The 27,239-nt window shown below is 47.4% G+C and overlaps 1 protein-coding gene across 5 annotated transcripts in view; it reads right to left on the bottom strand.

Moving 5' to 3' along the window:
* ZNF304 (zinc finger protein 304) overlaps nucleotides 1-23,272 on the bottom strand; it is a 49,614-nt gene extending 26,342 nt beyond the window's left edge. Inside the window, exons 1-4 of one of the 5 annotated variants that reach the window (XR_002345362.1) lie at nucleotides 22,804-23,272; nucleotides 19,955-20,081; nucleotides 15,971-18,086; nucleotides 13,907-14,403 (exon numbers count right to left, since the gene is read on the bottom strand). Coding sequence is in view for 2 of the 5 variants with exons in the window: in XM_021097291.1 (XP_020952950.1) it covers nucleotides 16,261-18,086; nucleotides 19,955-20,081; nucleotides 22,804-22,836 (1,986 nt within the window). In the remaining 3 variants the exon portion in view is untranslated. Of the gene's footprint in view, nucleotides 1-10,461; nucleotides 18,087-19,954; nucleotides 20,082-22,803 lie in introns of those variants that run through there. The other 4 variants (XR_002345361.1, XM_021097291.1, XM_021097292.1 and 1 more) reach the window with 4 other exon arrangements.

Here is a 27,239-nt window from a genome sequence, read left to right as displayed (position 1 = left end):
TGGCCTCGTAACTGGCCTACTGACCCCACTGACATTGATGTAACTGGATTAGGGAAAGCTCAAGGACTGTTGCAAAGCTTGTAAATATTACCTTGCACTGGGCCTGATGGGCAGCCAACTAAGTTACAGCCACACACAGCAGATCTGCCCATCAATTTATGGGGAAGAGACCTTTTACAACAATGGAATGCAGAAATTCATATCCCTCCATTCGATAAATACATCCACAAAGTCAGAACATGCTTTTGAAACAAGGTTATCAACCTGGACTTGGCCTGGGGAAATACCATTAAGGAAGGGCGTATCCTACTGAGACACACACAAAAAAGTATAGGTCAGGTCTTGGATATCAGCCTTTTCAATAGAGGCCACTGCTTGTAAAAGTGATGTCCCCTCTGCTGAGCCTTTACGATTGAAATGGAAAACCGAGGAGTTCCCATCGTGGCGCAGTGGTTAACGAATCCGACTAGGAACCATGAGGTTGCGGGTTCGGTCCCTGCCCCTGCTCAGTGGGTTAACGATCCGGCATTGCCGTGAGCTGTGGTGTAGGTTGCAGAGGCGGCTCGGATCCCGCGTTGCTGTGGCTCTGGCGTAGGCCAGTGGCTACAGATCCGATTCAACCCCTAGCCTGGGAACCTCCATATGCCGCAGGAGCGGCCCAAAGAAATAGCAAAAAGACAAAAAAAAAAAAAAAAGAAAGAAAAAAGAAAACTGAGACACTGGTTTGGGTTGAGCAGCGGCCTCTAACTAGAGAAAAGCTAGATAAGTTGAAGGAGCTCACTGCTGAACAATTAGCTAAAGGACATACAGAAGAGTCATTTAGTCCTTGGAATTCTCCAGTTTCTTAATGTTTCCCATTAAGAAAAATTCAGGAAAATGGCCGTTGTTGACAAATCTTAGAGGGTAAATGCAGTTATTCCACCTATGGGGGTGTTACAACCTGGCCTTCCATCTCCTAGTGTGATCCCTGCCGATGGGCCGCTAATAGTTATTGATTTGAAGAATTTCTTTTTCACAATACCTCTCCATCCAGAGGATAAAGAAAAACTTGCATTTTCAGTGCCTTTCTTAAATAACAGCCCCAAGAAAGAGATTCCAATGGAAAATGTTGCCTCAAAGCAAGTTAAATAGCCCTACAATATGCCAGTATTTTGTGTCCCGGGCTATAAACCAGTCCAAAGAGAATTTTCAGATTGTTACACTGTTCATTAAATGGATGATGTTCTTTGTGCAGCTCCCTTAAAGGAACCGATCTCGACGGTGTATAAAGCTTTACAATTAGGAGTTCCCGTCGTGGCGCAGTGGTTAACGAATCCGACTAAGAACCATGAGGTTGCGGGTTCGGTCCCTGCCCTTGCTCAGTGGGTTAAGGATCCGGCATTGCCGTGAGCTGTGGTGTAGGTTGCAGACGCGGCTCGGGTCCCGAGTTGCTGTGGCTCTGGCGTAGGCCGGTGGCTACAGCTCCGATTCGACCCCTAGCCTGGGAACCTCCATATGCCGCTGGAGCGGCCCAAGAAATAGCAAAAAAAAAAAAAAAAGCTTTACAATTATGTCTTGATCAAGCAGTTTTAATGATAGCTCCTGAGAAAGTCCAATCTGAAAGTCCATATCAATATTTAGGGACAATAGCAGAAAGTAGAACTTAGAAAAGATCAAATACAGACATTAAATGATTTGCAGAAATTATTAGGGGATATTAATTGGCTTTGACCCTGTACAGGGACACCCATCTATGAGACATCCAATTTGTTTGCTCTGCTATGGGGAGACTCAAAGATAAAGAGCCCGAGAACACTGACCTGAGAGGCCTTAAAGGAATTAAAATTGATCGAAAAGAAAATACAGACTTCTTGGGAGTTCCCATCGTGGCTCAGTGGTAACAGCACAGCTCCGATTAGACCCTAGCCTGGGAACCTCCATATGCTGCGGGTGCAGGCCTATAAAAGATGACAAAAAAAAAAAAAAAAAAAAAAAAAAGAGAGAGGAGTTCCCATCGAGGCGCAGTGGTTAACGAATCCAACTAGGAACCACGAGGTTGCAGGTTCGATCCCTGGCCTTGCTCAGTGGGTTAAGGACCCGGCGTTGCCGTGAGCTATGGTGTAGTTCGAAGATGGGGCTCGGATCCTGTGTTGCTGTGGCTCTGGCGTAGGCCAGACCCCTAGCCTGGGAACCTCCATATGCTGTGGGAAGCGGCCCTAGAAAAGGCAAAAAGACGCTATGCATAGATAGCTGAGGCCAGCCTTATCGATGCCCTTGAGATACAGAATGTTCAAGTAAAGGTCAGAGTTCAAATACAATGTGACTGGAGGCAGAGGGCCTTGGGGTTTCTACTTTCCCACATTTTTTACATTCCTGAGAGCACAATAAAGATGATGAGGCATTCGAGGCTCTTCATCCTTGAGGTCTGGAGTCCCCGGTCCGATCTTTAAACTTCACTCTGTCGACATGTCTTTCTCTTGTCGCTGTTCAACATTTCTTAAGCTTGGCGTTCCCGTCATGGCTCAGTGGTTAATGAATCTGACTGGGAACCATGGGGTTGCAGGTTCAATCCCTGGCTTCGCTCACTGGGTTGGGGATCTGGCGTTGCCATGAGCTGTGGTGTGGGCCGCAGATGCGGCTTGGATCCTGAGTTGCTATGGCTGTGGTGTGGGCTGGTGGCTACGGCTCCGATTGGACCCCTAGCCTGGGAACCTCCATATGCCACAGGTGCAGCCCTAGAAAAGACAAAAACAAAAAAACATTTCTTAAGCTTTGCAGCACCCGTCCTTTGCCCTGTTTTCTGAGGTGGTCTCAGCAGTGGGGATGGCAAAACAAAGTGGGAAAATGAAGCTTAAATTAGTAAATTTAAATTCATTTCCTGGAGTTCCCATCGTGGCGCAGTGGTTAACGAATCCGACTGGGAACCATGAGGTTGCAGGTTCGGTCCCTAACCTTGCTCAGTGGGTTAACGATCTGGCGTTGCCGTGAGCTGTGGTGTAGGTTGCAGACACGGCTCTGATCCCGCGTGGCTGTGGCTCTGGCGTAGGCCGGTGGCTACAGCTCCGATTCGACCCCTAGCCTGGGAACCTCCATATGCCGTGGGAGCGGCCCAAGAAATAGCAAAAAAAAGGACAAAAAAGAAAATAAATTCATTTCCTTAGTAAATTATTACCTAAAAAAACTTTGAATCATCTGCCTAGTACACAGCTTCCACTGATATATCTTCCTAGATTTTTCTTATTTGACGTTTTTCTTGTACTGTCTTTCAGCTATGTCTTTGCGTCATAAAACTTCTTAGCACATTTTTTTATGATTAATCATGTTGTTGTGGTAAAATACACAAAGTTTATAACCTACCATATTTAAGTGTTCAGTGAAGTAACTTGGCAGGAAAGGGCATGTGATAATTCACTCTCCTTTACAGAAAGGCTTCAGATTTTGAAGGAAATCCCAGCTAGGAATAAATATCCCAATAAAAGTATTGTTTATTGTGTTCCCATTGTGGCTCAGCAAGTTAAGGACCTGATAATGTCTCTGTGACCTCGTGGATTCTATCCTTGGCCTCAATCAGTGGGTTAAGGATCCGGCGTTGCCACGAGCTGTGGTGTAGGTCACAGACTTGGCTCGGATCTGGTGTGGCTGTGGCTGTGGCTGTGGCTGTGGCCAGCAGCCGCAGCTCTGATTAGACCCCTGGCCCAGGAACTACCATATGCCAGAGCTGAAGCTGTAAAAATAAAAAACAGACAAACAAACAAAAAAAAGGAGTTCCCTTCGAGGGGCAGTGGAAACCATGAGGTTGCAGGTTCGATCCCTGGCCTCACTCAGTGGGTTAAGATCCAGCATTGCTGTGACCTGTGGTGTAGGTCGCAGACACAGCTCAGATCCCACATTGCTGTGGCTCTGGTGTAGGCCAGAGGCTACAGCTCCGATTGGACCCCAAGCCTAGGAGCCTCCATATGCCGTGGGTGCAGCCCTAAAAGGGCAACAGACAAAAAAAAAAAAAAAAAGAAGAAGAAAAGAAAAGAAAAAAAAAGTTGTCACTAGGTTGGAATAAAGTCACTAATTATCAAGACCTCTGCAGTCTCCTACATGCCATGTCTGGGGTGTTTTCTTGCACACTGAGGGTCATGAAACAGCCTCCAAAACCTCAGTCTACACGTATTTGACAAGGAACAAGATAGGTGACAGCTATGAATGGACAGAGAGTGTCATTGTGATATACTGTGTCCCTCTGTATAGATCTGGCAACTTGCTGTGTTTCACAGATGGAAATAACAGGTCCTGAACCTTTCTGGGCTTTTTTAGGCCCACTCTCCAAAGACGGGAGCGTCTCCTTTAAGAGTAAGCAAGTCCCCAACTGGAGTCAGGAATTCCTTTGCCCAGTGTTACTGTGGCTATGTCTTGCCTTAAAAAAAAAAAAAAAATTAAGGAGTTCCCATCATGGCACAGCAGGAACAAATACGACTAGGAACCATGAGGTTGTGGATTTGATCCTTGGCCTCACTCAGTGGGTTGAGGATCCAGTATTGCTGTGAGCTGCGTGCATACGTGGCTTGGATCTGGTGTTGCTGCGGCACAGGCCGGCAGCTACAGCTCTGATTAGAGTTCTAGCCTGGGAACCTCCATATGCCACAGGTGCTGCCCTAAAAAGACGAAAAATTAAAAAAAAAAATTGTTTGGCTGCACCTGTGGCCCTTGGAAGTTCCTGGGCCAGGTACTGAACCTGTGCCACAGCAGAACCCAAGCCACAACAATGACAACACCAGATCCCTAACCCACTGAGCCACCAGGGAACTCCCCCTTTGCATTTCATAGGCCAGGTTGGAAGTCACTTACTCTGTGAGAGACAGTGGGTAGTGGCAGTAAACCACATTACCCAGAAGTCTTTTTGGTGCCAGGTCACCCAGGTGGCACAGCCTTCTGGGTGGAGTAGTTTCCACTACCTGCCTTACCTGGGCCCTCTAAGAACATCGCTCATTGGTCATTCCGGGTTGTAGATAAAGGGCAAGGGAGGATGTGAGGGTCTGGGGAATGGAATTCTGGGGCCAAAAACCTGGTGGGGCTTTGCTGGCTCTTATAGGAGTTATACTCAGATTTCCTTGCAATGCAGCCTAGGTTACATCATAGAAATGTTTAGACCTGTTATTTCAGACCCCGTGAATCATGGCAAATTTCCAAAGACTGCACCTAGAAAGGGATGCCCCATCCCGTAATACTTTTTTTGTTTTTGTTCTTTTAAAGAACTTATTTTGTCTTTTTGCCTTTTCTAGGGACATTCCCATGGCATATGGAGGTTCCCAGGCTAGGGGTCTAATTGGAGCTGTAGCTGCCGGCCTACACCACAGCCACAGCAACTCACTCGGGGTCTGAGCCATGACTGTGACCTACACCACATCTCACGGCAACGCCGGATCCTTAACCCACTGAGCAAGGCCAGGGATTGAGCCTGCAACCTCATAGTTCCTAGTCAGATTCATTAATCACTGTGCCACGATGGGAACTCCGTAATGTTTGTTACTCGGCGTCCTCTCATAGCTGATGGCTCTCTTGATGCTTGTCAAAAACATGTATGCTCCCAGAGTTCCCTATTGTGTCTCAACTGTAATGAACCCAACTAATATCCAAGAGGATGTGGGTTCGATCTCTGGCTCTGCTCAGCGGGTTAAGGATCTGGCACTGCCATGGGCTGTGGTGTAGGTCACAGACACAGCTCAGATCTGGTGTGGCTGTCGTGTAGGCCAGCAGCTGCAGCTCTGATTTGACCCCTAGCCTCGGACCTTCCATATGCCGCTGGTGCAGCCTTAAAAATAAAAAAAAAAAAGTACACTCCTGCTTTTTATGTGTAGGTTCACTCAAGTGCACTATGAAGAGCCCCCAGACAGGGCTTAGGATAGGGAGCTTGGAGAAGGGATGTCTGCGGACACCAGAGCAGTTAGAAAGGGTTACAGCGTGTCCCTGGTTCCCACAGAAAACAACTGTCCTCCCCAGAAGAGTCAGTGGTGTGTTCTAACCTAGTGAACGATCTTACTATTAATACCAGATAACATTACTTCACATCTGAGATACACTCCCAATTCTTTTAAGAATGTGAAACCTGGAGTTCCCGTCGTGGCGCAGTGGAAACGAATCCAACTAGGAACCATGAGAGTGAGGGTTCAATCCCCAGCCTCACTCAGTGGATTAAGGATCTGGCGTTGCTGTAAACTGTGGTGTTTGTGGTGTAGGTCACAGACACAGCTCGGATCTGGTGTGGCTGTGCTGTAGGCCAGCAGCTGTAGCTCCTATTAGACCCCTAGCCTGGGAACCTCCATATGCCATGGGTGCGGCCCTAAAAAAAAAAAAAAAAAAAGACAAAAAGAACGTGAAACTTCTCAAAAAGATGAGGAACTTATCACATGCCATATTCTGCCAGGATAGTGTATTCCTTTCTGAAATCTGACCACGTGTGCAAAGGGGCCATCCTGTCCCTGACAAAAGGTTTGGGATTCCACGATTTCTTCCTGCTGGAAGATGGTTTCTCATTTCACTTGTAATTGCAGCAACAGCACTTGTAATTGCAGCAACAGCATCCACAGGAAGTTGGGATCATCTCTGGAAAAACCCTTGCTCAAGGTAGATCACTAAGTATTATTAATAATAACTTTGTAGTTTTTCAGTGAAAGTGGCAGAAATGATTCTCGAGAAATTTATTTGTTGACAGTGGGGGGAAAAGTTAAGAAATCAGTGAAGCTTGAGCAAGAGCCACTGAGTCAGAGAACGAAGCTGAGACGTAAAGCTTGCGGAAACCTTAGCCACACTCAAGAGTTTGGATCCAAAATGGATTTATTTTTAATGCTTGAAAACATTATGCATTAATAGCTTGGAGAGAGAAGTAAATACAACACTTAAAAAGAGCTGCCGCGGTAAAATGAATAAAGAAGTTGTGCTGTTGTGTATTTACTGATCTACAAATGTTCAGTGAGTACAAGGTTTCTGGTGTGAGAGCAGGTGCATGACAGACATCGGGAATAGGACTGCAGCTGTTCTGTGTATACAGCACATGTCCTGTGTCCTGTATTGACACTGTTAGAACACCCTAAATATGCTGTATTTAGCTTCTAACAACATACTAGAAAAACTCAGTAGTTAGACCTATTTTTCTCTCAGGGTAACTGGCAATTAAATCACTTAGTGGCAACATTAGCTTATAAACACAGCCCCATAAATAAACCTTCAGAGCAATGCATTATGTTCTCTGCTGAGGGTTTGCCTAAGGAAGAACAAAAGAGGGAACTAAAATTTAAAGTGTTTATTTTTCGTAACGGGAAAGGCAAAGACCAAATTCCCAAATTCCAAAGTCTTGAACAAAAAACCACAGTTTTTGAGAGATAACTTCGGATGATCTTTGAAAGCCAGCCTGTTAAGAGCCTCACCCCAGCAAACTCAAGGTTCTGAAAATTCACAAATAATTGAGGAGTCCCAACTTTCTAAAATTCGGCCAATCAGTGTTCAGGCCCCCTAGGTGACAGCCAATCAGCAAGTACCTCAGTATAGCAACGCTGCTTCAGAAATACTGCTAGTCAACTAGTATTGAGCAGAGTAACACACTGGAGACGACCCATCCTGAAACACGCCCATTAATGAAAGTCGGCCAACTCCTGAAGGCAGCCTTCCCAAAAGCTTAAATGAGGGACACTGTCATATGAATGTGCTCTTGTTTTATTTTTTTTAGCTGCACTCATGGCAAGTTCCCACTCACAGAAGTTCTCAGGCCAGGGATCAAATCTGAGCTGTAGCTTCGACTTAGGCCACAACTGTGGCAACACCAATTCCTTAACCCACTGAACTGGCTGGGGAGTGAACCCGCACCTCCACAGCAACCCAAGCCACTAGAGGGACAATGCCAGATCCATGACCCATTAAGCCACAGCAAGAATCCCACTCTGGCTTTTTTTTTGTTTGTTTGTTTTTAGGGCCGCACCCAAAGCATATGAAAGTTCCCAGGCTAGGGGTCAAATCGGAGCTACGGCTGCTGGCCTACTCCACAGCCACAGCAACATGGGATCCAAGCCTTGTCTGTGACCTACAGCACAGTTCATGGCAACCCCGGATCCTTAACCCACTGAGTGAGGCCAGGGATGGAACCCTCATTGTCAAGGATCCAGTGGGGTTCGTTTTTGCTGAGTCACAACAGGAACTCCCAACTCTGGCATTTTTTGGAGATGACTGCCTGACTAGGGCTCTCCCTTACAGACATAAATTCCCTTTCTTAACTTATTTTTTGGTACCAGATATCACGTTCAGTTTATTGTTAGCTCACAAATTTGCAGACCTTTCAATGTTCAGCCTTCATTAATAGTTATGAGTTAGTCATGAGTTAGGACTTCCGACAAACTGACATCGATGTAGTGAGACTAACAGGCAATGTTTTCTTTTTTTTTTTTTTTGCCTTTTCTAGGGCCGCTCCTGTGGCATATGAAGGTTCCCAGGCTAGGGGTCGAATTGGAGCTGTAGCTGCCAGCCTACACCACAGCTACAGCAACATGGGATCCGAGCCGCGTCTGCGACCTACACCACAGGTCACGGCAACTCCGGATCCTTAACCCACTGAGCAAGGCCAGGGATCGAACCCGAAACCTCATGGTTCCTAGTCAGATTCGTTAACCACTGAGCCACAACGGGAACTCCAAGGTTTTCTATTCTTGTTGAACTTGCTACTATCTATTTTTTGTGCAAACTGAACACAAAAATGCCATAATGCAAGTGTAAATTTTGAAATGAGTTTCCCGAGAGTGGGTATTCATTAAACATGGTAAAAGTCCTCTTCGAGATCTTTGTATGATATGCATGTGCTGATTCAATATTAAAAATGATGGAGAGGAGTTCCCGTCATGGTGCAGTGGTTAATGAATCCGACTGGGAACCATGAGGTTGCCGGTTCGATCCCTGGCCTCCTCAGTGGGTTAGGGATCCAGCATTACTGTGACCTGTGGTATAGGTCACCAGTGCGGCTCGGATCCCGCGTTGCTGTGGCTCTGGCGCAGGCTGGCAGTTGTAGCTCCGATTCGACCCCTAGCCTGGGAACTTCCACATGCCTTGGGTGCAGCCCTAGAAAAGACAAAAAATAAAATAAAAATAAAAATAAAAATAAAAATGATGGAGAGAGGTAAATCAAGATTACTAACAGTTGAGCATGAGAGATGTATGATTTCCTCAAATAGTATCAAAGCAAGTGCAAAAATAATTTCAAAAAGGAGAAATTCAGATGAAGAATGTAAAATAGCTGTAAGGAGCTTCCTGCTGTCTCATCTGTCCTCCAGCTCACACTACCCTAGAGCCTTGTCTTCTTGCTCATCAATGTTCAGTGGATGAAAGGAACAAGATAAGCTGGGTGAATCCACTGCAGAGGGTGTTACAACCTGTTGTGTTTACTGTGAAAGCCCCACCCACCCACCCCCCGAGACTGTCTGCCTTCCAGTGTGGCACCCACACATGTCCCTGGGGCCTCGCTGCTCAGGATAACGAGAGTCTACCATGAGGACGTGGTAAATCAGCTGTGTTGTTTCTTGGCTTTTCCTTCTCAGTTTGACACTTGGGTTTTGTTATTAGTTCCCAGTTCTTTGAGATCCTTGGTGCATCAAGCCATTCCTTTTCACGCCTTTTTTGCGGTCCTTCGAGTTACTGCTTTTGCTGTGCTGTCTAAAAGTGTTTGTTGTGAGAAGCTGAATCCCAGGGTGGAACACAGGCACTGCCCCCGAAGCCCGTTGTGGAAGCCAGCCTCCCAGACCAGGGGTGAGCAGTTCTCACGATATTGGAGGCTACACGGACAAACTCTGCTCTGGGTCACCAATAAACTGACTTGGGTCTCCTTCCATCTTAAAATCTGTGTATTGAGAGCTGGGCTATAATCCACAAACCAAAGGAGAGTATTATTTTCTGTGGTATCCACATGCTAGGGGATCACTGTGAGTCTATGGGGTGAGGAGGCCAACCATCCGGTTAGGGGCCTGAGGCCCAACAAGCATTACCTTTGTACCGACCATTTCATATTCCCGCTACAACCTTAATTCCCATGCCTGTCTTTCTGCTACAGAATAGCATAACTGTACCTAGGATGATTTGGGCTTTCAATAGCTACTCGGGGGACACATAATTTGAACAAAAGGGTTAATTTTATTTTATTATTATTATTGCTTTTTAGGGCTGCACCCACAGCATACGGAGGTTCCCAGGCTAAGGGTCCAATCAGAGCGACAGCTGCCTGCCTACACCACAGCCACAGCAACATCAGATCTGAGCTGCATCTGCCGACCTACACCACAGCTCATGGCAACGCCTGATCCTTAACCCACTGATCGAGGCCAGGGATCGAACCTGAAAACCTCATGGTTCCTATTCAGATTCATTTCCACTGTGCCACAACGGGAACTCCCTGAACAAAAGGGTTAACTTTAAAGGCACCTTGGAAAACAAAGTTTGTAAGAATTCTCAGGCCAAACGGTATTTTTTTTTATTAGTATGGAGAGGCCTCCAAATTAAATTCTGAAATAAAAATGACATTGCTAGAAGAGTCTTTGGCCAAAACTAATGAATTAATGAGCAAGTCGACAAACTAGAGCAGAACCAAAGGAGACTCATTCCACTAGCAAATCCACCCTCTCTGTCCTCCAGCTGCCTCCCATATCCAGCTCTCTCTCCTCCCCCCGAGCCTTCTGACCCCTTCTCCCTCCTCTTTCCTTTGCTCAGACCCTTCCCAAGCCCCGGATCCACAGAATGCAACTGAGCAAAAGGGCCCACGGGCATGATGCACTGAAGCCAAACTGGCATTTATGTCAAAGTGACACTGGGAGACAAGTCTCAGACCCACTCCAACTTGGTCTTTTTTGGCCTACCCCACAGCCACAGCAACAGCAGATCTGAGCTACATCTGTGACCTACACCAGAGCTCACAGCAACCCTGGATCCTTAACCCACTGTGTGAGGCCAGGGATCAACTCTGCGGCCTCATGGATGCTAGTCAGATTCGTTTCCACTGAGCTGCAATGGGAATGCCCTCCAACCTGGTCTTTGAGTTAGGGGATTCTAAAGGGCAAAAACAACGATGCTGGGGTTAATCTTGTGACGTTTCTTTTTTTTTTTTTTTTTGTCTTTTGTCTTTTTGTTGTTGTTGTTGTTGTTGTTGTTGCTATTTCTTGGGCCGCTCCCGCGGCATATGGAGGTTCCCAGGCTAGGGGTTGAATCGGAGCTGTAGCCACCGGCCTACGCCAGAGCCACAGCAACACGGGATCCGAGCCGCATCTGCAACCTACACCACAGCTCACGGCAACGCCGGATCGTTAACCCAGTGAGCAGGGGCAGGGACCGAACCCGCAACCTCATGGTTCCTAGTCGGATTCGTTAACCACTGCACCACGACGGGAACTCCCTTGTGACATTTCTTAAGGTTCGGGAGTCAGGATGCCTATGAGTTATAAGTCGCTGGTGTGGTGCTCCAGGACCTGCAAGTTCTGGTAGCTCATCCTGCCCTAGAGAAACCACCCGGGTCTGTATGTTAATGATGTCATCAACAACAGAAGTTTTAGCCATTTGACTTCGGCTGATAAGTGTTCAGTTACCACAGGATTGAGGTCAGAGGGGACAAGAAAAAGCATGGTTTTGGATAGAGAGGTTAAATCATAACCTCATCAGCGAAACTTGGTTTTAAGGGGACTCAGTTTCACAACATTTTCCCAACAACTCTTTTAAAAGCCCAAATACCATTTATCTCTAAAGATCCACCCCACCCATGGGTCAGGTATGCAGAAAATTTATAATTTAAATTTTAAATCTCAATAGATAATTTAGTTAAAATGGACAAATTCTCAGAAAGACACCGATTATCAAATCTGTCATAAGTATAGAATTTAAAAGTAATGTTTATCGAAAATCTTACCACAAGAAAATTCCAGGCTCAGGTACTTTCACTAAGGAATTCCAGCAAGCATTGAAAAGAGAAATATCACCAATCCTTCAAAAACTCTTCCAGAAAATAAAGGAGGAGGAAAACACTTCCCAATTTATTCTATGAAATCGGAATTCCTCTGATAGCAAAGTCAGGCAGAGATATCACAAGAAAACATATCTACAAACCCATTATCACTCATCTACATGGATGGAAAATACATTTAAAAGGAGTTCCTGTTGTGGCTCAGTGGTTAACAAATCCGACTAGGACTCATGAGGTTGCGGGTTCGATCCCTGGCCTTGCTCAGTGGGTTAAGGATCCAGCATTGCCATAAGCTGTGGTGTAAGTTGCAGACGTGGCATAGGCTGGTGGCTACAGCTCCGATTCAACCCCTAGCCTTGGAACCTCCATATGCCATGGGAGCGGCTCAAGAAATGGCAAAAAGACACACACACAAAAATAATAATAATACATTTAAAAGATTCAGAAAACTGACTAGGCAGCATATACAAAGGATTATACAACATGATCAAGTGAGATGTGTCCCAGGAAATGCAAGGTTAATTTAACACCTGAATATCAATGAATGGAATATACAACATAAATAAAATGAAAAAACAACAATCAAGGAAAAAACCCACAGCCACATGACAATTATCTCAATAAATGGAAGAAACTAGAAAAGAGAATCTAGAAATAGATCCACACAAAAACAGTCAAGTGATCTTTGAAAAAGGGGTAAATGCAACGGAATGGAGAAAGCATTGTCTCTTTAACGAATGGGGCTTTAAAAAACTGATCTAGACACAGATCTTACACCCTTCACAAAGATTTCTCAAAACAGGTAATAAACTTGAACACAAGACTATAAAACATCTACAAGACATATAGGAGACAACATAAATGACCTTAGGTTTGGCAATGACTTTTTAGGTACAACACCAAAATCAAAACCCATGAAAGAAAAATTAATTTGAACTTGACTAAAATATAAAATTTCTGCTCTTCGAAAGACATTGTTTAAAAAATAAGAAAAAATATTCATCACACGTCATTGGGGAACTGCAAATCAAAGCAATAACATACTATTACCACACACCTATCTGAAAAGCAAAAATTCAAAACACTGACAACACGAAATGCTGATGAGGTTATGGAGCAACAGGAACTCTCACCGACTGCTGGCGGGCATGCAAAATGATATAACCATTTGGGAAGACGGTTTCTTACAAAACTGAGCATACTCTTATTATATGACCCAGCAAATTACATTCATTGGCTTGAACCCAAATGAATTGAAAACTTATATCCACGCAAAACCTACACACAATGCGTAATGCAGGTTTATTCATGGGAGCCATCAAGATGGCCTTGAGTCCACGAATAGATAAACTAGTGTAGCCATGCAACGGAATGTTATTCAGTGCTAACTTGTACACAAATCTTCATAGCAGCTTTACGTATAACAGCCCAAAACTGGAAACAACCCAAATATCCACTAAGTAAATGGAAAAAAAAAACAATTGTGGTATATCCATACAATGGAATCATACTCAACAATATAAATGAACAACTGATACATCCAACAAGCTGGCTTAATCTCAAAATAGTTATAGTTAGTGAAAAATGCCAGAGTCCCCACTCTCCAGAAGGTATATACCATACGATTCTGTTTATATAAAATTCTAGATAATGCCTGTTATTACTTGTGAATTGTGGAAAAGGGTGTTAGAACTGGGAGGAATGGATTATATTTTTTTTGTTTGAAATTATAGTTGGTTTACAATTTATGCTAATTTCTGCTATACAGCAAAAGGACTTAGTTATACACATATATACATTACTTTTAAATGGCCATGCCCGAAGCACATGGAGGTTCCCAGGCTAAGGGTCGAATCGGAGGTGTCGCTACTGGCCTATACCACAGCTCACAGCAACGCCAGATCCTTAACCCATTCGGCAAGGCCAGGGATCAAACTCTCATCCTCATGGATACTAGTCAATTTTGTTTCCACTGAGCCACAACAGAAACTCCTAAAAATATTCCTTTCCATTATGATTTATCCCAGGAGGCTGGATATAATTCCCTCTGCTATACAAAAGGACCTCGTTGTCTATCCATTCTAAGTGAAGTAGCTTGCAACAGAGAAGGATTATAAAAAGACAAAAGGAGTTTTTTGATTGTGTTAGATGTCTTCATTACCCCTTTTTTTTTTTTTTTGTCTTTTCAGGGCCGCACCCGCAGCATATGGAGGTTCCCAGGCTAGGGGTTGAATCGGAGCTGTAGCCGCCGGCTTACACCAGAGCCACAGCAAAGTCAGATCTGAGCTGCATCTCTGACCTACACCACAGTTCACGGCAATACCAGATCCTTAACCCACTGAGCAAGGCCAGGGATCGAACCTGCAACCTCATGGTTCCTAGTCGGATTCGCTTCTGCTGCACCATGACAGGAACTCCTGTCTTCATTATCTTGATTGAAGTTATTTCATGCTCACAGGCTGAAACATAACACGTTTTACACTTTATATCTATACATGCCATTTATTTCATGACAGCATGCCTCAATAAAGATGTCAAGAACTAAATGTTCGCCACAAAAATCCGTATTTACCATTCCTCTTGGAAAGTCTCATCTGCCAACCTTCCGGCTCTAACCATATCTCTCTCATACAATTGAGAGGGATACTGCCGCAGTATCACAAAAACTGGAGGACAATGAAGTCCACATTCACTTCAGTCACTAGGAATGTCTGCTGGGCCAGAGGAGCCCTGCCTCTGGATCTCTCTTCTGTCGGTGTTGGGTCCCTACCTGTGCAGGGATGGCCATAACATTACAGCCCAGGGAGGTACAGGAATCCCTGCAACTTTTTTCTTTTGTCCTTTTAGGGCCACATCCATGGCATATGGAAGTTCCCAAGCTAGGGGATGAGTCAGAGCTGTAGCCCTGGCCTACACCACAGCAACAAGGGATCCAAGCTGCATCTGTGACCTACACAGCTCACAGTAATGCTGGACCCTTAACCCACTGAGTGAGGCCAGGGAGTGAACTGGCATCCTCATGGATACTAGCGAGTTCGCTAACCGCTAAGCCACGACACAAACTCCCCCATAACTTTCGATTATTAACTGTGAGAGTGGCCCTGGCCACAGGAGATGCAGGTATCTGAAGGTCCTGAGAATTTCCGTACACGTTCATGCCACACAGCCAAAATCACACGGACGTTGGAGACGCCTCCGTCACAACAGACACACACCCTCTCATTAGCCAGTCACCCCACTCCATTATTTCTAAACCAACTCTGATTCCCACCTTGCCCTTCAGCCTTCCAGTCAATGACACCTGCCTATGGGATCCTGGACACCAGCGATGGCTCCCTCACAGGCCCCGGAAACAGAACTCCCTCAAAAGTGCTGGGGAAAGGGAACATTCTCTAGGAACAAAGAACCCAATTCACGCTGCTTCCAGAAGGTTTTCACACCAACTATGCCCTCCTCAGGCTCACAGAAATCCTGACTTCCAGGATTTGGCACACAAAGCTCCTCAGTCTCTTTGAGCAAGCCTGGGCCAACAATGCAAACTAGACTGAGAGCTGTCCCCTGCCACCCAGCTGTCCCTTCTGAGGCACATACAGTTGATGTCAACCATAGGTGTTCCTCCCTTCATGGCAGCAGAACACAACGTTTCTCAATCCGTTACACACAGTGACCGGACCCAAGAGGAAAGACGGCCACAGGGCTCTTCTCCCTGCACAAACCAGAGGAGCAGGGGCAGGGAGGTCCAAAGGTGGGCGACTTGGAAGCCAGAGAAGTCAGTCACAGCTGTCACATTACAGTCAATACTGTCCGGGAAGAAGGGAAAACTTGTCTGGAAATCCCCAGCAGACTGCAGTTCAGATCCTTTCAGCCAGAGCTAAACATGGTCACTCAGAAGCAGTCATGGGGCAGGAAGAGAGGAGGTTCAGTGGGCTCAGAACATTCATGACCCCCTCCCAGGAAGAGGGGAGATAGCACAGGGTCCACCCTTCCTGAGCATACTGGAGTAAGAGACAGACACAGGGGACTTACCAGCTGGCAGCAAGGAGGTGGCTTTTGCCATAGGCACTGGTAGGGACAGAACTCTGTCAAAAGCCCTGGGCAGTTCAGAAAGTCAGTGCACCTCAGGAAACCTTCTCACCTCCGTAGTGCTTACTGGGAATCTCCCCAGGATGAATGTACCCTTGTAGCAGCTTGACCTGCTGGCTCCCTTACAAAGGGCACGCACAGAGCTTCTCTGGTGTGATTCCTATTTTCTTGCACAGGACACAGCACATTTTCTGCATTCATAAAGCCAGTGTCTGGTGTGAACTTCTGGGGTGCTAAATAAGCTTAAGAGATGTAGCTAAAGGGCCACCAAAATTGTTGCATTCATGAGGCCCTTCTCCAGTGTGAACTTTCTGGTGCCGAACAAGATGGGAGCTTCTGCTATAGGCTTTCCCACATTCACTGCACACGTAAGGCTTTTCACCAGTGTGAACTCTCTGGTGTAGAATGAGGCTGGAGTTGCGGCTAAAGAATTTCCCACATTCACCGCATTCATAAGGTCTTGCTCCAGTGTGAACTTTCTTGTGCTGAACAAGGTGAGAGCTACTAATATAGGCTTTTCCACATTCACTGCACACATAAGGCCTTGCTCCACTGTGAACTCGCTGGTGTAGAATGAGGCTGGAATTGTGGCTAAAGCATTTCCCACATTCTCTGCACTCATAAGGTTTCGCTCCAGTATGAATTCTCTGGTGAACAATGAGATTAGAGCTATGGCTGAAAAATTTCCCACACTCACCACACTCATAAGGTCTTTCTCCAGTGTGGATTTTCTGGTGCTGCACTAGTGTGTCTTTACGGCTGAAGGCCTTTCCACACTCACTGCACTCATAAGGCCTTGCTCCAGTGTGAATTATCTGGTGCTGAACAAGTGTGTCTTTGCAGCCAAAAGCCTTCCCGCATTTGCCACAAACATAAGACTTTGTTCCAGTGTGGACTCTCCGATGTTTAATGAGACTAGAGTTATGGCTAAAGAATTTTCCACATTCAATGCACTCATAAGGCCTTGCCCCAGTGTGAATTCTCCAGTGCTCAATAAGGTGGGAGCTTTGGCTGAAGAATTTCCCACATTCACTACACTCATAAGGCCTTTCTCCAGTATGAAATCTCTGGTGCTGAACAAGTGTGTCTTTACGGCTAAAGGCTTTTCCACATTCACTGCACTTATAAGGCCTTTCTCCAGTGTGAATTCTCTGGTGCTGAACAAGGTGGGAGCTTCTACTGTAGGCTTTACCACATTCACTGCAGTCATAAGACCTTTCTCCTGTGTGAACCCTCTGGTGCTGAACAAGTGTGTCTTTGCGGCTGAAGGCTTTCCCACATTCATTGCAAGTATAATGTCTTTCTCCATTGTGAAATTTCTGGTGCATTTTTAGGTGAGACAGCTGAATGAAGGCCTTTCCACACTCCCTACATGCATGGGATGCTTCTCCACTATGAATTTTTCTGTGATGAATAAGAGCTGACTTCTCCTTGGACATATTCCCACATGGAAGGCACCTAAAGTCTCTCACTTCACCATGAGTCATCTGTTTGCCAAGCAGAGGGAAGGTGTTCAGGAAGGCTTTCCCGTCATCACTGTATCTGAAAAGCATCAGTACATCACGGTCTCCCTGCTGCTGCCCGAGCCCAGGGCTTTGTGGAAAAGACGCCACAAACGCAGCTCCTTTGCATGGACTTGTTCCGTTGTGAATGTTTTGGTCCTGGAAGAGGCCAGAGCTAGCCGGGAAGTCCAGCCCTGCCTCCCTCCAAGTCCAGGGTCTCCCTAAAGTATGGACAGCACAGTGCTTCCCAAATGAGGCCCCATGATCATCCCCTTGGACGGGGTCCTTCCTGGTATATTGCTGCTGGTGGTGATACAAGCTGTCACTGCACAAGAATCCTCGTCCACAGGGGTCCCACGTGTACAGTTTCTGTGCAGGGCATGATCCCTGCTGTTCAGCCAGGTGCCAAATGTCTTTCAAGAGGGGGTCACATATCTCACATGGGTGGGCTTTCTGGATAAATGGGAATGCCTTGGGAGTCCTGACCTGTGACACTCCTTCTACAAAAGTGCTCTGCTCAGAAGGGGCCTCCTCATAGTCTGCTTCACACCAACAACCTGAAAGCAAAGAAATGCTAGTGAAGGACACGCTCACTTTGGTAGGACGTGGCAACTTCACCACATGTGCATGTGTGACAAACCAATGAATAGTCTGCTGGCTTTTGGCAGGATGAGGGGGCCAGGATCAAAGTGAGAAGAGCCTCCTGTCAGCCCTGGGCCTCTAAAGGAAGAGCACAAATGATCGGTAAAGACACAATGACAGAGTACAGGAAGCAGAGCAGTGGTCTCCAACTCGGTCCTCTACAAAGGCTTTCAGAAAGGCTGCTGGGGTCAGGGGAGCTCTTCGCAGAGGATGTGTCCAGGCCCAGAGATTCTGACTGCAAGGAAGTAGCTGGTTCTGAAGGACTAAGTAAGGATATGAGCACAACTCATGACACATTCAACTAAAGCAGCCAGGGAGTTCCCTGGTGACACACTGGATTAAGGCTCATACATTGTCATGGCTGTGGCTTGGGCCACTGCTCTGGTGCGGGTTCAATCCCTGGCTCAGGAACTTCTGCATGTCACAGGTGCAAATGAAAAACAAATTAACTGAAGTAGCCAATGCTGCAGACAAAGAATGAGTGAGACACGGAGGTCAGAGAGGTTGGGAAACAGCCAAGGGATGGAAACAGAAGAGAAATGTCACATGGGCAACGTGCCACAAATTGGGAGGGAAAGGCAGAGGCGAGGGAGCGCTCGAGGTCTTGGCAAGAGAACACTGGTGAACACCAAGCAGGCTGATGGTCCGATGTGAGCCCAGCCCTCAGATGCCTCTCGGCTCCCACGCCACAGGGCTGGGCCCTCTCTGCCTCTCTCACTGTGGTTGACCCGTCAGGGACACAGTCCTTTCTGTCCTGCTCCACCTGGGCAACTGCGTGGGATCTTGAGAAGGAAGCTGTAGAGAAAATGCGGAGCAGACGACTGGCCCAGACAGACCCAGGTCACGGAAAAGGAAAGAACACGTTAAAGACAAAAAACCCCAAACCCCCTAAAGTGGGACTTGGCAGAGCATCCCTGTGACCTCCCCAAGCAGTGACCCCGGGAGTGCCTACAATTCCTGGCACAGTCAAGGCCAAGAAATGTCAGTCAGGAGGATGAAGGCAGAGCATGGCCGCCAAGGCCTCAGGGGTCTGCAAGTGCCCTGCCCTGCAGGATCTGTCAGGCAGACTCGGAAGCACCCTGAACTCCTCGCCCAGTTCTGAAAGGCGCTGGGACTGCTCAGTGAGGGAGGGGACCCGCATATGGCCCAGCCCTGGCACTCACAGCACCTCCTCTGGAAACCGTAGAAGCGGGAGAGAAGTCTCACTGCTGTGTCTGGAGAGAAAGAGCAGCCCCCAGGAAGCTGAACAATTATCACACCCCAAGGACCTGGGAGTGGGTGTGAGGGCCTGTGGATGGCAGCCCCTAAGTTGGCCCCCAGGAAGACTGGCCACCCGCTGTTCTTGTTCTTGTGGAAGCCGCCTCTCTGGATAGGAGGCTGGACTGCCTGACCCGTTTCTATGGAACACACCACGGCAAAACGACGGCACCATTCCTTCCAGGTCAGGTTAGAAAAAGACCAGCTATCATCCTAGACACACTCTCTTGCTCACCTGCTCAGAGAAAAGGCCACTTCTGTGTTATGAAGGACCCTCTGGACAGGCCCCCACGACAAGAAAGTGAGGGAGGCCTCTGCCCAACAGCCATGAGGAACTCAGATGAGGGCACAGCCTCGCTGACAGCCTGACTGAAAGCGCATGAGAGGCCCTCAGCCAAAGCACCCAGGTGAGCTGGGATGAGGGTCCTGCTGCACTGAGACCTACACGACGCCTTCTTCTTGTTTTAAGTCACTATCTTTTGGAGTGACTTGCCACGTGCCAAGAAAGAAGTAAAACAGGACTTACCCAGCGATGACACAAGTGCAAAGTTCTCCAGCATCACGTCTCGGTACAGGAGTCGCTGAGCTTCCTCAAGGAGCTCCCACTCCTCCCGGGAGAAGTACACGAACACATCCTCAAAGGCCACACAGCCCTGCCATGATGGAGACAGGTGAGCCCAAAGACAGCAGGACTCCCCAGTCTAGTCACTCACCTACTCACCCCCGGCCCCTCCTCCCCAGCCTCCCCACTCAGACGTGACAATAGCCCTTGACAGCACTAGTGCTGCTCTCTCCTGTCCCTCTGATCACTGTGTGTACCCAGAGCAGACCCGCTAGGAGGGCAGACAGATACTGTGGAAGCCATGGGTATGAAGGGCACCGACACTCTCCCACTGGCACCCTCAGACCACGTCTCCTGGACACAACTTTAAGACCATCAGTTGACACGCCTCCCACCACATCCATCACGCTCTTCACCCTCTTCACCTTACTTTCCTTGTATCTGTGACCCACCCCCCATTAACACTGACAATCTTCTGACCCATACCATACGCACCTCCCAGGGAACCCCCACCCTGAGCCCCTGTGCACACAGTACACAGAAAAGCACTCATGTCTTTATGACAGACAGCACTGCCACCCAGGTGTGTAAGCAAGAGACCCGGTCCTCAGTTCCCAGTTTTGACTTTCTTGTTATTAAAGGCAGGATGTCACAGCTCCAACCCACTTCACAAGCTGGCCACCATGTTGAACTTTTTCAACCAGAAAACCCCTGCCCAGAACTAACGACCTGCGTCCAGCTTGATCCTGAACTAAGGTGTCTCTAGGACTTCCTATACTAAACATGATAAAAGCTTAACTCCTGGAGTTCCCATCGTGGCGCAACGAAAACAAATCTGACTAGGAACCATGAGATTGCAGGTTCAATCCCTGGCCTCGCTCAGTGGGTTAAGGATCTGGCATTGCCGTGAGCTGTGGTGTAGGTGGCAGACACCACTCAGATCTGGCGTTGCTGTGGCTGTGGTGTAGGCCAGCAGCCGTAGCTCTGATTAGACCCCTAGCCTGGGAACCTCCATATGCCACAAATGCGGCCCTAAAAACAAAACAAAAAAAAAAACCTAACTCCTGACGTAGACACCAAAAATTACTCTGCCATCAAACTGCCCATCTCAGATGATAACACTTGCATCATCCTATCAGATAAAGCAAAAAAACCCAAACCCGACCCTTGGTCATCCATGACCCTTTCTCTCATGCACTTTTCCTGTCAGAAAATCCATTCTCCTGACTTAAACAGATCCAAACTCCACCAACTCCTCTTACTCCGACAGCCACCCCTTCAGGCCAGCCACCATCAGCATTCATGCGGACTACTGCAGGAGGCTCCTCCCTCATTCCGTCCTCAACCAGTCAGCTCCCAGAGAGAGCCTGTTAAGATCACATTTCTATTCTGCTCCAACTCTTCAATGTCTTTCACCACCTTCAGAACACCAGTCCAGCTCCTCAGCCTAGCATTCTTATCTGACTCTCGGCCCTTTTTCCAAGAAACATGATTAAGACCGTGATTCCCTGAGGACTCCCAACTCAATCTTACCTCCAAGCATTTGCACATGCTGGCCCTGGGTCAAGTACACCCTTCTAGTTCTCATATTATTGGCTGTAAGCAGTAGGGACCTCTTCATATAACTCTCACCTAGCTTCAGGATGCTGGGCTTGAAATGAGGCCCTCAGACTCATAGTGCAAAGGGAGGGACAGGTGAAGAGACTCAGAATACCACTATGTCTTATCAGAAAATCTCCATAAGCCCACTTTTTAACTTTCTAATTTAAAATTTTTTTTTTTGCTTTTTAGGGCTGCACTCGCAGCATATGCAGGCTCCCATGCTAGGAGATGAATTGGAGCTACAGCTGTCAGCCTACACCACAAGTCACAGCAGCGCCAGATCCTTAACTCACTAAGCGAGGCCAGGGATCAAACCCACAGCTTCATGGTTCCTAGTCAGATTCGTTTCTACTGCACCACAACATGAACTCCTCAGCCCTACATTTAAAAACATGCAGGGAGTTCCCATTGTGGCTCAGCAATTAACAAACTCAACTAGTTTCCATGAGGATGTGGGTTTGATCCTTAGCCTCGATTGGTAGGTTAAGGATCCGGCATTGCCGTGAGCTGTGGTGTAGGCTGCAGGCACAGCTCAGATCCTGCATTGCTGTGGCTGTGGCATAGGCTGGCAGCTAGAGCTCCAATTCGACTCCTAGCCTGGGAACTTCAATATGTCACAGGTGCAGCCCTAAAAAGACAAAAAAAAAAAAAAAAAAAGGCAGGAAATCCATACACTTCTCTAACCTCCACTGCCACCACTCTGGTCCACCCACCATCAACACTCACCTGAGGAGCTATTTCAGCAGACTCCACCCTGATCTCCCTGCCCACCCACAGGCTTCCCCCAATCTTTCCATTCTGCAGCCTGTCAACACCTGAGTCAAAACACTTCCCTTCTCAGTTACAAACCTTCCACGGTTCCACCACCATCAGAAAGAGGACAAGCTCCTCAGGCTGCCATGCCAGACCAGACCCCTGACTGCCGGCTCTCTGTTCTCAGCAAACAGCACACTGACCTGCTGTTTCCAGACACTCCTAATTCATTCTCACCTCCAAGCGTCTGCACAACTGGCTTCTGTGTCTTGGAAACCATTCCACACCTCATCCCATCCATACTGGGAACGGGAGCCTCAGCACATAACCGCCGAGAATGACGCCCTCTGCTCCTTTACCCGCCAGAGAAGGGAGCGATGAAGGCGAAGGGGTGAAGACCCTAGAACACACCATCCCCTACACCCGAGAGGTGAGGGCCTGAGGAACCCTCCACTCACCTGAGCCCGGTCCATGAGCCCAGCGGCCGCCATGGGATCCTGTGAGCAGAAGCGGGTTGAGGAGCCGGGGAACGGAGCGGGTTCTGTGAGAAGAGCCGAACCCCCACAAGCACAGTGGGCGGTGACCTCAGGATGACTGTCGCCCTCCCAGCCCCAGTCTCCCCCTTGTAGAAACGCGCACAAGGATCAGGGTGCCGCCTCCGGAGGCGGACGAGGCCAGAGAGCCGGGACGAAGGCCTCGGAAAGCGCGCAGCCCCGGCCGACACCTCCGCGCAAGGCGGCCCGTCCCACGACGGACACCATGGATCGTAATAACGCCGCAGGGTGAGAGCCTATCCTCGTTACTGTCCGTCCCTGCTCGGCTCCTAACAGCGGCATGAGAGGGGACCCGGTCCAGGACTCCCAGCCTCCACAGCCGCTCTGGACAGCCTCGGCTCGCGCAAAAGACGTCACGACGGCGCCGCCGGAAGTCCCGCCTCTCCCGGCTCCGACGGCAGGAAACGTCTTTGGAGCGTCGTGGAGGCTCCTGGCGCAGACTTCTGGGTAGAGGAGTTCGTGCCCTGCTTCCAGTGCGGGAAAGGGTAGCTTTCCTGTCCTTGCCTGCCGCTGCGCAGAGTCCGGTGGGCGGAGAAGGTTCGTGGAAAAATTGCCTCTCTCAGTGTCTAAGCTCCTCTTAAAGGCGACGCGCCCATATTTCCGCGGTCACTGGAGACAGCGCCTCTTCCTCCGCCTTCTCCAGCAGGTGGAGCCTTCTTTCATCCTGGGAGAGGTATCTCACCCAGGATGGCGACTGGGACTGGGACTTGAATGGAACGATGAATAGCCCTCGCTCGTGCAGACTTCCTGTAATAGCATGAGATGTTCCCCCTATTCTTTGATACTCAAAATTGGGTCAGCATCCCTTGTGAACTTACTAAAAGTGCAGGTTCTAGGATTCAACCTACACCTGACAGAGAAACCCCGAGGGTGGGCGGTCTCATTAATAGTCATGACCATCGCCTCACCCAAAGTACAACAACTAAAATGAGAAAATACTACACCCTACCTCATGAGAAGTGAAAGGAAAGTGCTTGGAACAAAGCATGGTTTTTAATACACACAAGCTGATAACTGCTATTATTCATCATCTCCACAAGGTTCTCACATACACATACAGGAGGATATCAGAGGCTTCTCTTTGACAAGTCACTAATATTATATACATATACTTTTTTTTTTCATGGCTGCACCCTCGGCATATGGAAGTTCCTAGGCCAGATCCTGTAATCCACTTCATACGCTAGGGATCGAACCCACACCTCCAAAGTGATCCAAGCTGCTGAAGTCAGATTCTTAACCTACTGGAACTTAACCACCCAGGAACTTCATTGATGCTTTTTATTTTATTTTTTTTTTAGGGCCAAACCCGAAGCATGTGGAGGTTCGCAGGCTAGGGGTCAAATCAGAGCTACAGCTGCCGGCCACACCACAGCCACAGCAACGCCAGATCCGAGCCGCGTCTGTGACCTACACCACAGCTCACTGCAGCAGCGATCCTTAACCCACTGAGCAAGGGCCAGGGATAGAACCCGCAACCTCGTGATTCGTAGTAGGATTGTTTCCCACGTGCTATGAGGGGAACTCCAATCCTATTTTTTATTTTATTTTATTTTATTTATTTATTTATTTTATTATTATTATTATTATTTTGCTATTTCTTGGGCTGCTTCCGCGGCATATGGAGAGTCCCAGGCTAGGGGTCTAATCGTAGCCGTAGCCACCAGTCTATGCCAGAGCCACAGCAACGCGGTATCCGAGTCGCGTCCACAACCTACACCACAGCTCACGGCAATGCCGGATCCTTAACCCACTGAGCAAGGGCAGGGACCGAACCCGCAACCTCGTGGTTCCTAGTCAGATTCGTTAACTACTGCGCCACAACGGGAACTCCCAATCCTATTTTTTAAAGTATAAAATAGAATAACTCTTTGACTTAGCAAGTAACCTTATAGGTAATGGTTAATATTTCTGCATCAAGTACATCTGTATACCTGTGGGCTCTTTTTTAAAAAAACATTAGATGTGGAGTTCCCTTCACGGCACAGTGGTTAACGAATCCAACTAGGAACCATCAGGTTTCAAGTTCGATCCCTGGCCTTGCTCAGTGGGTTAAGGATCCGGCGTTGCCGTGAGCTGTGGTGTAGGTTGCAGACGAGGCTCAGATCACGCGCTGCTGTGGATCTGGCGTAGGCTGGCAGCTACAGCTCCGATCAGACCCCTACCCTGGGAACCTCCATATGTTGAAGGAGAGGCCCAAGAAATGTCAAAAAGACACACACAAAAAAACTTGATGTAAGAAATTTTCATAATTACAGGTAGGTCTGTTGTCAAAGGAATACATTTTTATAGGCGATTTGATTCAAAACATAGATTTTATCAAAACCAGTTGCCACTAGGCTAAGTGGACAGTGGAATTGACACAGTTTCATCTCAGTTTATTTCATAAAATGACATAATAATAATTCAGCGGCTATCAATTTTCATCTATATATACTTTGGAAGAAAAAAATGTTTTCATTTGTAATGGCTATATACTTTGAGTTGAAATTGCTTGCTTATAAGAGATACATATATTGAAGTTTAATACAAATCTTGATACTTAAAGAGAGAAAGCTTAGGAGTTCCCATTGTGGCTCAGTGGTTAACAATCCGACTGGGAAACATGAGGTTGCAGGTTCGATCCCTGGCCTTGCTCAATGGGTTAAGGATCCAACATTGCTGTGAGCTGTGGTGTAGGCCACAGACATGGCTCGGAGCTGGCATCACTGTGGCTCTGGTGTAGGCTGGAGGCTACAGCTCAGATTAGACCCCTAGCCTGGGAACTTCCATATGCCGCAAGTGCGGCCCCAGAAAAGACAAAAAAAAAAAGAGAGAGAGAGAGAGAGAGAAGGCTTAGGGATGTCCCGTCATGGCACAGAGGAAACAAATCCGACTAGGAATCATGAGGTTTTGGGTTCGATCCCTGGCCTTGTTCAGTGGGTTAAGGATCCAGCGTTGCCGTGAGCTGTGGTGTAGTTCGCAGACATGGCTTGGATTTGGCGTTACTGTGGCTGTGGTGTAGGCTGGCAGCAACAGATCCGATTAGACCCCTAGCCTGGGAACCTCCATATGCCACAGGTGCGGCCCTAAAAAGACAAAAATAAAAAAACAAAAACAAATAAGAGAGAAAGCTTAGGAGTTCCCACTGTGGTGCAACAGGATCAGCCGCATCTTGGGAGCACTGGGGCACAGGTTCAAGCCTCAGGCTGGCACAGTGATGTATGGATCCAGCATTGCCACAGCTGCTTTTTAGGGTGCAACTACAGCTCAGATCTGATCCCTGGCCCAGCAACTCCAGATGCTTTGGGGCAGATAAAAAGGAAAATATAAGTAAAAAAGAGTTAAAGCTGAAATTAATGAAAGCATTGTATGAGAATCAATTGGTTGTGTGGAATTTACATTAGAGACCATTGGATATATTAGTACTATTTGTAAATTGTGTGCCAGAAATACTTATATGAGTAAAATTTGTAATGAACTTATGTAATCTGTATGCACTTTTCTCAAGGGCAGATGTTAAACATTTATCATGGGGCGCCATGTGTTAGGAACCCAAGTAGTATACACATGAGGATGCAGCTTCAACCCCTGAACTGCTAAGCAGGTTAAGGATCCAGTGTTACTTCGAGCTGCAGTGTAGGCCAGCCTGGGAATTTTCATATGCTACAGGTGTGGCCCTAAAAAGGAAAAAAAAAAAAAAAGTATCATGGCATTCCTATGGGTACAGATCTGAGTACTTGCATACTTGCATTTTGGAAAGTCCGTGTGACTGTAAATGGCTGTGAGTGAGCGCTTGTGTGTATGGTTGTACCTGTACGTGTAGGACCATTTGTACATCTGCATCTGTCAGTGTGGCTGTACAAAGGTGTCTGCCTTTGGATTTGCACATTTGCCCCTCTCTCAAGGTACCCATCTCTGCTGTCCTCGTGTTCTGTGAAGCCTCTTTGTCCAGGCTTTTCTTTCTGTGCATGTCTCCACACTCATTCTGCAGGCTTGTGCCCCAGTGTCTCCATGTACATGTTTGTGCCCATGGGTGCAGCTGCCTGTTGCCCATGCATGCACCTGTGAGCACTGTTCTCGGTATGTGCAGAACATGTGTGCATAGGTGTCTGGGTGTCCTAGGTCTGTTTTCCTGGGTGTGTGTGTGTCTTAGTGAGTACAATATACCCTTTCTACTCCGTGTCCTGGTGGGTATCTGTGTGTGCATCTGCAGAGGATTTTGAGTCCCATATATGTGTCTGAGTGTGGAATTTACTGACTCATTTTTGTGGAATCCTATTTATGACAGCTTGTAGTGTCTACTGTTAGTCTATATATGTCCTATGGCATGTCTGCATGTGTCTTGCATGTGCCTGCCT

Source organism: Sus scrofa, chromosome 6 (genome assembly GCF_000003025.6).
Source record: "Sus scrofa isolate TJ Tabasco breed Duroc chromosome 6, Sscrofa11.1, whole genome shotgun sequence".
NCBI lineage: Eukaryota > Metazoa > Chordata > Mammalia > Artiodactyla > Suidae > Sus > Sus scrofa.
Note: the sequence above shows the minus strand (reverse complement) of the source record. Positions and strands in the feature narration are given on the sequence as shown.